Raw genomic sequence first — 12049 nt, 5'->3', positions numbered from 1 at the left:
AATAAATGAACTGAGATGAAAAACAACAAACAACTACCGAATACAGTGACTGAAACTGTAGTGTGTTGTTTTATGTGTCAAGCTAATAAATCTTGGCAAATCCAATTTAAATATATAAGGTCACACAAAACACATATAAGCACAGACATACTTTCAATAGAATTCAAAGTCAAAACTCATTTAATAGCTAAATCAAAGTGAAGCATGTTTACACTTTTATTTTACATGCATTTAGTTTATCACTTATTAAAAATACTGTGAACTGTAAGGGAATATACCTTCATAACATGCATTCCGAAATTAATTTTATGTAACAGATAATAGATAGATATGAAAGGCACTATATCACATAGATCAACAGATACAAAAGGCTCCACATCACATACAGTAGATAGATAGCCAAAGTGGAAACAGAATGATGTCTATTACTTGTAAAGCCTCATTCTCCTCTGAATCCAGTGTACACAATTTTATGCAGTCCAGGATAAGGATATGGATTACAGTTACTCACAAATAAACCAATCTAAGAGGTGTATTTCATTTTAGGTTTTAACTGATTTTGGACTAGACAATCATTGCAGAAGTGTTCTCCATAAGATTTTTTTGGTACTTTTTTTTGCTTTTTTTACTTTACATGTTAAAAGTACTGCGGTGGGTTGGCACCCTGCCCAGGATTGGTTCCCTGCCTTGTGCCCTGTGTTGGCTGGGATTGGCTCCAGCAGACCCCCGTGACCCTGTGTTCGGATTCAGCGGGTTGGATAATGGATGGATGGATGGATGTTGAGAGTAATGATTTTCAAAACTGTGGTGCTTTTGTAAAACAATTAATAATATTCACTGAAGTTCATCATCAGAGGAGCAAATCTAGACATTACATATCAGAATGACTAATTTATACCGGTATGTATATTGTTTTATATATTATTTAACATTGTAATCACAACATCATAGTTGTGTAAAAAAAAGAGTGGAAAATTTGAATCACACCAAAAAGGCATTTGGTATATACTTTATATGTTAATGAGGGGGTTTTCTTATAAACTTATTTAAGTTCAATTCTTTTCAATGCTCTTGATAACTGAACATTTAATAACATAGGTTATTAACAACAAAATGATCAGAATTCAAATAAGAAAGAAGACATTCTTTAGTTTATGTACTTTTTTATTAAACAATTTAGGCACACTATGGTATCTATACCAATGACAAAGTACATTTACACACAGTGTTAATTCTGGTGACAGATTATTTCTCAGAAAGCATTCTGTGTTTGAAGGACCTCTATGATAAATAACATCAGAGAAAACACATGTTGTATCACCTGTTTAATGTTAATTCTCATTTGTGAATTAAATATTTATGGGTAGACAACAGTATTCAATTTGTCTTAATTAATATAATATGGACACATTAATCAGCATAGTAAACTAATAAAAGCCTGCATTATTCATTTATTGCTTTAAAGGTATTTTACCCATTAACTGTTTTTTGGTATTTTTCTCAGGATGAATTGTCATGATATAACACTTAGGAAGAAAAATACAGAAAAGCAAAGCAAAACTGGATGCTAAAATAGCAAATATTTCCACTGCTACAGTAAATTTTCCTGGAGAGCTAATATAAGCTGGGATAAATGTAATCCATACCATACAGAAAATCAACATGCTGAAAGTAATAAACTTTGCCTCATTAAAATTATCTGGCAACTTCCGTGCCAAAAAAGAGAGAATAAAGCATAAGGAAGACAGAAATCCAATGTATCCTAGAACTGCATAAAATGGTAGTGACGATCCTAAATTGCATTCCAGTATAATTTTTTCCTTGTAATGTTGCATATTCCTGTTTGGAAAAGGAGGTGATAATGTCAACCAAAGGGTACAAATAAGCACTTGTACTGCTGTTAAACCCAAAACACTTAATCTCTGTTGAAGAGGCCCAAACCACTTCATAACATTTCTGTTTGGCAGTGTGGCCCGGAATGCCATTAACACCACTATTGTTTTTCCCAGAATGCATGAGATGCACAATGCAAAGGTGATCCCAAAAGCTGTATGGCGCAACATGCAAGATAATTCTGTAGGCTCCCCAATAAAAGTTAGTGAACAAAGAAAACACATAGTTAAGGAAAACAAGAGGAGAAAACTTAATTCTGAATTATTGGCTTTGACTATTGGAGTGTTTCTATAATAGAAAAATAAGAAAGCTATAGATACAGTTAAAAAAGTTCCAATTAATGAAAATATCACCAGCAACACTCCAGTGATTTCTTTAAATGACAGGAATTCCATTTCCTTTAATACACATGTATCTCTTTGGTCATTGGATTTGAATTCTATGGGACATTTTATACAGTTAATGGAATCTGTAAAATCAAAAAGACACAACATTTTGCATTAAGTAACTGGGATTACACATTTACAAAAATATTCACAGTAAATATGTATCAGTGTATTTTCTATCTATCTATCTATCTATCTATCTATCTATCTATCTATCTATCTATCTATCTATCTATCTATCTATCTATCTATCTATCTATCTATCTATCTATCTATCTATCTATCACTTGTTACACATTTTGGTATTGTTTGGGGTAAAAATAAACAAATAACATTTCTGATTATGCTATATCTAATATTATACTAAGAGGTGTTAGGTAAAATATCCTTTAAAACACTTCCCCTTAAATTTAAATATCAGTGCTCTAAGAATATTATCCACCTTATCTGGGAGATAAGAAATTGATTTTAAAATATAACTTTTTTTTTTTACATAATACAGTGGTGTGAAAAACTATTTGCCCCCTTCCTGATTTCTTATATCTTTTGCATGTTTGTCACACAAAATGTTTCTGATCATCAAACACATTTAACCATTAGTCAAATATAACACAAGTAAACACAAAATGCAGTTTTTAAATAATGGTTTTTATTATTTAGGGAGAAAAAAAAATCCAAACCTACATGACCCTGTGTGAAAAAGTAATTGCCCCCTTGTTAAAAAATAACCTAACTGTGGTGTATCACACCTGAGTTCAATTTCCGTAGCCACCCCCAGGCCTGATTACTGCCACACCTGTTTCAATCAAGAAATCACTTAAATAGGAGCTGCCTGACACAGAGAAGTAGACCAAAAGCACCTCAAAAACTAGACATCATGCCATGAAATTCAGGAACAAATGAGAACAGAAGTAATTGAGATCTATCAGTCTGGTAAAGGTTATAAAGCCATTTCTAAAGCTTTGGGACTCCAGCGAACCACAGTGAGAGCCATTATCCACAAATGGCAAAAACATGGAACAGTGGTGAACCTTCCCAGGAGTGGCCGGCCGACCAAAATTACCCCAAGAGTGCAGAGACGACTCATCCGAGAGGTCACAAAAGACCCCAGGACAACGTCTAAAGAACTGCAGGCCTCACTTGCCTCAATTAAGGTCAGTGTTCACGACTCCACCATAAGAAAGAGACTGGGCAAAAACGGCCTGCATGGCAGATGTCCAAGACGCAAACCACTGTTAAGCAAAAAGAACATTAGGGCTCGTCTCAATTTTGCTAAGAAACATCTCAATGATTGCCAAGACTTTTGGGAAAATACCTTGTGGACTGATGAGTCAAAAGTTGAACTTTTTGGAAGGCAAATGTCCCGTTACATCTGGCATAAAAGGAACACAGCATTTCAGAAAAAGAACATCATACCAACAGTAAAATATGGTGGTGGTAGTATGATGGTCTGGGGTTGTTTTGCTGCTTCAGGACCTGGAAGGCTTGCTGTGATAGATGGAACCATGAATTCTACTGTCTACCAAAAAATCCTGAAGGAGAATGTCCGGCCATCTGTTCGTCAACTCAAGCTGAAGCGATCTTGGGTGCTGCAACAGGACAATGACCCAAAACACACCAGCAAATCCACCTCTGAATGGCTGAAGAAAAACAAAATGAAGACTTTGGAGTGGCCTAGTCAAAGTCCTGACCTGAATCCAATTGAGATGCTATGGCATGACCTTAAAAAGGCGGTTCATGATAGAAAACCCTCAAATAAAGCTGAATTACAACAATTTTGCAAAGATGAGTGGGCCAAAATTCCTCCAGAGCGCTGTAAAAGACTCATTGCAAGTTATCGCAAACGCTTGATTGCAGTTATTTCTGCTAAGGGTGGCCCAACCAGTTATTAGGTTCAGGGGGCAATTACTTTTTCACACAGGGCCATGTAGGTTTGGATTTTTTTTTCTCCCTAAATAATAAAAACCACCATTTACAAACTGCATTTTGTGTTTACTTGTGTTATATTTGACTAATGGTTAAATGTGTTTGATGATCAGAAACATTTTGTGTGACAAACATGCAAAAGAATAAGAAATCAGGAAGGGGGCAAATAATTTTTCACACCACTGTAACATGTAATGTGTTGCTCCCAAAATAACATAATATAAATTGTAGTCTATTCATTTATCACTCAAGAAACAATGGAAAGAAAGGATATTAGAAATTCTGCAAAAGTTGTCCGGTTTAGGATTCCATTTCAACAATTTAAAGTACAACAAATACTGTACAATGGTGCATGCAGGCTTATATTCATAAATACCATACCCATCTGTAATAAACACTGACTGAAAATATAAGATTTAAAGAATTATTATAACCCAATGTTTTTACTGTTTTTCCAGTCTTACATATGTAAACTTCAATGAGACTATAACATTACTAGGAAGATCTTAAAAGATCTCAGGAAAGTGTTTGGAAACAAAACTGCAATCACTCTAATGACACAAATCATTATACTATGATCCATTTTTTCCCTTGCTTCTTTAGATTTTTTGCTTCATTATAAACAATGCCACAGTGAGACAGATTCAATTCCCGAACTTAAATGCAGTACAAACTAATTTAGCACGTTACTTGATCACTGGAAAAAAAATTCACTGTATCTTCTAAACATTTGTAGTTCTAGGAAAGATGTGCACACATTCTAGAAAGAAAGTGAGTCAATCTCTCATTGCTAACTTCTGTATCTCCCTTTTATTGTTTTAAAGCAACATGTATCATTGTGATACTCCTACTTATAAAAAGTATAAAATTACCAAGCAGTAAATCTAAATGTGTCTCAAAAAATGTTATAGTGACACGTTGTTGTAGTGGTTAGTGCTGTAGCCTCATAGCCCCAGGGCCCTGGATTTGAATCCCTGTCTATATACTGATCTCTCCAAGTGTATGTGGGGTTTTCCTCTGGAGTACAGTACATACTCTTTCACTTTCTGTGACATAGACATGCAAGTTGGTTTATTTGGCAACTCTAAATCAGCCTGTTTTCATTATTTGTACGTGTATACACAACTGTGTACTGTGATGGAATGATAAGCCCTCCGGGGTTTGCCCTCCACCCCCACCCATGAGCACCATGCTACCTCCACAGATACTAGTTCTCTTCGACCTAAAAGTAAATAAACTGGTTAGAAGATTGATACATGGAAGCTTTTATAGAATAAACATAACTTACTTGATGTATTACTAATTTCTCCATCAGGGCAAAGTATGCAATCAAAGCAACAAAGAGGCTTTCCTTGTTGTATTGCTTTGCGAAATCCTGGAAGGCATGCTTCACTGCACACAGATTCAGGCACCTACATTGTAGTTAAATATAATAAATATTAATATGTTATTGACTACCAATACAAATCTGTCATCAGCTGGTTAGTTAGCAGTAACCAAAAAGCACAAGGCTATTTTTTAAAAACAATGAAGGTTGCATTTGGCTCTGAATGAGAATTATGTTACTACAAATGAATAAACAAAATAATATGTTTATATTGTATAGTATTTGACCAAAAACAAGCATTGTGCCCCCACTTCATTTAGTTATTTCATTTTCCTTACTGGGTGGCAAGGGTTATGGGCACAGTAGTTAGCATTTCTGTCTCACAGCACTGGATTCAAATTGCAGATTCTCCCCATTACTCATTTTTTTTCAAGAGTCTCCAATTTTCATTTCACATTCCTAAACGTTAGGTTGAATGGCAGATCTAAACTGGACCAGTATGTGTGTCCTGGGTAAGTTTTTACCTTGCAGCCCCCTTTGTCTTTGATAATAGACAAAGGGTGTACCATTAGTCACTAGTTAAGAATAAAAAAAAACCTTTACTTAAGAGAAATATATATGAGCAGGCAACATCTTAACAAGAATCTCACAATCTAAAGAATCCACCTATACATTGTCTTGCATGGGCGTCAGATGACTCCTCTGAGGGCTTGGTAAAGGTATGTAATAACCCGCCAAGACAGCAGGGGGGGGGGGGGCTACTGTTGACTTTGTCCTGTTCCTCTTCCTCCCTCGCAGCACTGAGAGACCACCCAATAAGGGCATCTAACCCAACCTCTTCCAGGGGATTTCACCATAAAGGACAGTCAGCCCAAAGAGAGACGTCTTTTTTTTTGGAAGGCCTGAGCAAGTCGCAGAGCGGAGCAAGAGACTGACTCCCAAGTAGAGGAACCCCGGTTTTTTGTTTCTTTTTTCTTTGTTGTTCACTTCATCTGGCAATGAATAAAAGGACAACCTAGTTGCCATCCCAAAATTCGGACTGATTCCAGACTACCCTTCCATTGCCCGACCACAACATACTTTCAACAACCTGTATCATTCTGTTTCTCATTTACAGGTTCATTTCCAGAAGCTTCATGCAGATGACTATTGTGTCCACTAACATTTAACTGAACAGTTATAAAATGTATCTTTTTTTTATTCCCTCTTCAATTTCATAAATTGTACATGTTTTACCTCCTTGTATTAGAAGAGTATTAATAAACAAGATGCTGTAAGAGCAAAGTAACAGTCCATAGAAAAAGTGTTGATAAGCTTTTTGAATCATTAGCTTCAAATTAATGAAATACAATAAAAAAGTATATTCTGTAAATACATGATTAAATAACAAAGCACTAAAGCGGTGTAAAAGATAAGGCTATATACTGTAAATTATGTATTTTATTTGGTTGTTGATGCAGTTCTATTCTTAATCACATTATAGAATTCTGATGTTGTTTTCTTCAGATAACCTACCCTGTTTAGATGCCCTGTCCAAACAATACTGAGATTATTCATTATGAATTTTTGTCCTTCTGGTAAAGATGCATCATAGACTCCAATGGTCACAAATCTGGTGGTTCCGTCATCATTAGGTTGCCAGTTTACTAATTCATATTTTGCCACTGGGTCACCATTATGATCAAAAAACACCTCCTCCCCATTTTTTGTGGTTAAATTTACTGTTTTTATATAATGAACACCCTAAAATAAAATATTTTGACAACAGGGGAAATGAAATATATTATTATTATCATTGTTATTATTATTATTTTAATATAAGAAGGGGGTCTCTTACCTGCCACGGTTTGATATTAATTTTATCGGAACATGTCTCAGTGGAAATTACATCTTGGGCAAATGGACAGTTAAAAAAGTCATGAAGGGAATGGGCTATAGCATAGGTTGCTTTATAAACGTTATTAGCAATTCTCAACTCAGACACATCAGTATACTGATCCTTTATTGTGCTTAGATGTTCAGAACCATTGCATGGATGTGAGGTAGCATTTTTTTCATGTGTAACAAAGGTACAGCTGAAAATACTCTCCCAGAATTCATGCAAACCAGTATTACTAGGTGTGTCGTGTGGAACAACATTTTGCAAAAATTCACTCAGACCTGATATTTGTGCATTACTAATTGCAACCCCAATTGCCCCAGCCAGCACTTTGTAATTCTCCTTTGTAGCAAGCTTTTCATTTGAAATCCAGTCCTCACTGCCTATCCACTGCACATTTGTTATATTCTGAAGTAAAAGCTCCTTTATCAAGAACTCTAGATCAATAAATGAGGCAAAAGCAACAACAACTTTTGAAGTGGAACGTCTCATTATATCAGCAGTGGTGCGAAATCGCTCTCTTGGATATGTTCTATAAATGGCTTCTGAATATTCAATGCAAACACCCAGTTCTTGAACAGCTTCTATAAAGGTGGCCATGCCATAGTTCCCATAATCATTGTCACTTCTAATTGCTCCAATCCAGGTCCATCCAAAATGCTTTACAAGCTGAGCTAGGGCTCTGCTTTGATAATAATCACTTGGAATTGTTCTGAAAAATGAAGGAAACTCCTTTCTATTGCTGAGACAAGTACAGGTGGCAAAGTAACTGATCTTTATGAAAGACAAAAAATATGAAACAAGTTTTAAAAGGTTTTTGTGACTGTCAACATATTATTAGTTGAAACATTCTTTTCAACTTCAGTGCACTGTACATTTTCATATTCCAAATATTACATTGAGACAGAGATATTTTGATAATACTTTTACTGTACTTCCTTTATTTTTCAATTATGCTTTGCATTAAATCATAATCATTTCTGTTTTCTACACTGAATCTGCCCTGTTCAGATTTACAGGAGGTTACACAAAGTAGGAATGAGCCCTCATTATATTTAAAAGGCATTTCAGCATAAGTCACGCTTGGATGTACGACTGTAGGAAGTAATCAACTGAAATTAAGTGCATATTTATTCTTATAAAAATAATGTCTCCTTCAGAAATTAGAATAAAAAGAAAAAGAAAACCTGACAATCACGTTTATAAATGAATGCAATAACGTGTTATTAATATTTATTATTTACATATACAAACCGGGGGGCGGCACAGTGGTGCAGTGGGTAGCATTGCTGCCTCGCAGTTAGAAGACCCGGGTTCACTTCCCGGGTCCTCCCTGCGTGGAGTTTGCATGTTCTCCCCGTGTCTGCGTGGATTTCCTCCGGGTGCTCTGGTTTCCTCCCACAGTCCAAAGGTTGGGTGCATTGGCAATCCTAAATTGCCCTAGTGTGTGCTTGGTGTGTGTGTGTGTGCCCTGCGGTGGGTTCCTGCCTTGCACCCTGTGTTGACTGGAAATGGCTCCAGTAGACCCCCATGACCCTGTGTTCAGATTCAGCAGGTTGGAAAATGGATGGATGGATATACAAACACATTATACCATGGTATTTTCTAAGACTGTTTAATCCTGAGTAGGGTTGCAAGGGGGCTAGAGCTTATCCCAGCAAGCATAGGGTGCAAAGAAGGAACAACCCCATGGAAAGGGTGCCAGTCTATCATGGAGGAATACACTCATGCTTACACACCCACTAAAGTCAATACAGCATCGCCAATCCCCCTACCCTGCATGTCTTTGGACTGTAGAAAGAAGCCCACGCAAATACAGAGAGAACATGCAAAATCCATGCACACTGGACCTGGGACACGAATCCTTGTCACTTTACTGCAAGGCAACAAAGCTACAAATCCACCACCTGGAAACACATTATAACTTTTCTAAATTCTACTAGTAATGTAGTTGTATTTATACAGAACATTACACAGTATATGGCATATTATTCATTTAGAAACACCTATGAAATTTATATAGCTAGTTTTCATTAAAATTTGATCAATTTAGGAATAGGATAGATTTTATTTACATTTTCTATCCATCTTTCAAACATGCTTGCTCCATTATGAGTTTACAATGAGTATCGGAAGCATTGAGTGCAAGGCAGAAACCAGCCCTACTACAGCAGTGAGCCAGTCTAACTCTGAGCAAACTCACACACCACTCACACAGATACACCAACAACAGGGACAATTTAGAGTTGTGAATTAAAATATATAAGGCATAGGAGGAGGTCAAATTACTTGGAGAAAACCCACACAAGCACTGGAAGGATTTATACACCCATACAGTGATTTAGCTTATAATCCTTTCTATTTTCTGCTAGTTACCACTGTGATAATTTGCCACTCATAATTTCTTAATATTACTTTTTCACTAAACTGAACCAAATTTCACCAAAAATTCAATGTATCTCTCACCACTGGAATTCCAAAAGGTCCAAAAGACGTTGCAACTGCTATGGTAGGTGATGAATCTGAAAGTCCAATTATTGCATGAACTGATGAAGTTTTGGTGCAGTGAACATCAGAGAATGTTCTGTCTTGACCATTTACTAAAGCCATTGCTGCTTTCATTGCTAACGGTACTGAGCTACAGTCGTCATATATTTTATATCCCAGAGAAACACCAGGAAGTAGCAAAGTACTGTTGTTTATTTCTTCAATGGCAAAAATCATCGTTTCTGCAAACTGAAATTCTCTGAAATTTAAACTTTGGAAAAAAATATAGGCTTTATTTAGATCATGAAAGCAAGTATTTTCTAATATATCTAATATATGAATAGGCACTTTCCTGAATCAGTATATGCAACACTTAACAACACACAGCTTTAATATGATCTCCGCTTCAAGGCTGTCATTTACTGTAGCTTCCCATATTTAATCTTGAATATACTGTACATGCAGTTGATCCCTTCATTCCTTTTCAGTTGTATTGTTTTCTAACCTGTAAGCTATATTGCGATTGTGCTTACCATTAATGCTGCTATATGCAGCTTTCCAAAATACATATTTAAATATACTATTGAAAACATGAGGAAAACAAGGCATTAATTATCATTACGAACACTTAGGTTACAGTATATCATATGATATTATTAAAGGCTATATTTATTTCTTATTTCAGAATAACATTAACACTTAGAGCTAATAAACTTATTATAGATAAAAAATTAATTGTACAATACATAAGAAATTAAGGTCAATCTCAAACTTAGTGTACAGTGGACTTACTCTTTGCACTTCAATGGCTCAGGCATCAATCTGAATGTAGGACTGACCTCTATGAGGTTATTGTGAAATGAAAAAATTCCTCCAATTATTATGTCACCCTCATGAGAAAGCTGAGGCAACTCTGGTGCTCCTTGCAGTAGACAAACAGGCTCTTCTGCTCTTGTGATGAGAGCACTTAATGAAAGTGCCAATAGCAGCATGTCTTAAGAATATCTTCGAGGAGAATAATATTTTGCTCTTTTATATAGATTGACAGGGCTAAAGCAAACTGTTTCTGAATTTAATCACTTCTATTTCCATAGTCCAATTAAAGCTGTAATTCTCAAAGGAAATGTTTTTGTAAATATGCTTGGGGAAACAAGTAACAGTCATCTGTAACTAATTACTTTAATATGGTACCTTAGGAATTTGTTGCTAGTTTTGTTTTTTTAATTATATAAACCCGAGTCTCTTGAATTTTTAAAATTAATTTATAAAGGATAGACAAAATGAAAGGAATATGGCAGTCTTCTTACTTACTGAATATGGCAGTCTTCTTACTTACCGATTGATAACTAAACAAATATTGCTCAGGTAAAATGGTAATATTATTTATTAAAACTGCAAATAGTACAAGAACAGCTAAAACAAATATGGGTGACAACAGGCTGGCAATTGAATCCAATGGAGCTAACAGACAGTATTTGTATCTACTATTTTACAATACCACCCAATCTATAAATCTTATTCTTTATTGTTTTGTTAATTACATCATCCTATTGTTAGTATCCTTTGTCAGAGCCATCATTTTCTGCTCTATTTCTATTGCTGTGGCCATGTTGTTTATAGCAGCTGTGTCTGTTGTAGGTAAAGTGATTTGGCAGCATCACTGTCCATGACATTGTTACATGAGCTACTGTTGTCAAATGTCAGTCAGTCAGTCATTCTCCAACCCGTTATATCCTAACACAGGGTCACGGGGGTCTGCTGGAGCCAATCCTAGCTAGCACAGGGCGGAAGGCAGGAACAAATCCTGGGCAGGGCGCCAGCCCACCGCAGGGCACGCACACACACACACAGAAACCAAGCACACACTAGGGACAATTTAGGATCGCCAATGCACCTAACTCGCATGTCTTTGGACTGTGGGAGGAAACCGGAGCTCCCGGAGGAAACCCACACATACACGGGGAGAACATTCAAACTTCACGCAGGGAGGACCTGGGAAGCGAACCCAGGTCTTCTTACTGCAAAGCAGCAGCACTACCACTGGGCCACCATGCCGCCCTGATGTCAAATGTTTGGATTAAAATACAAGTAAAATATCTTTAGGTGTCTTGTAGCTATACAGAGAAAAGGATATCAGGTAATCAAGAAACT

The 12049-nt window shown here is 36.2% G+C and overlaps 1 protein-coding gene across 1 annotated transcript; it reads right to left on the bottom strand.

Annotated features, from left to right (window-relative positions):
* Positions 1-1197: 1197 nt before the first annotated feature.
* LOC114645398 (extracellular calcium-sensing receptor-like) lies at positions 1198-11133 on the bottom strand. Its single transcript, XM_028793257.2, has 6 exons — positions 10691-11133; positions 9878-10169; positions 7370-8185; positions 7048-7275; positions 5494-5617; positions 1198-2362 (listed from the first exon to the last, which is right to left on the bottom strand). The coding sequence occupies exons 1-6, from the start codon at positions 10888-10890 to the stop codon at positions 1452-1454; spliced, it is 2571 nt and encodes an 856-aa protein (XP_028649090.2). The 5' UTR covers positions 10891-11133; the 3' UTR covers positions 1198-1451.
* Positions 11134-12049: the final 916 nt, after the last annotated feature.

The sequence above is a fragment of the Erpetoichthys calabaricus genome, chromosome 2, assembly GCF_900747795.2.
Source record: "Erpetoichthys calabaricus chromosome 2, fErpCal1.3, whole genome shotgun sequence".
Classification (NCBI taxonomy): Eukaryota; Metazoa; Chordata; class Cladistia; order Polypteriformes; family Polypteridae; genus Erpetoichthys; species Erpetoichthys calabaricus.
This window is presented reverse-complemented; position numbering and strand designations above follow the sequence as displayed.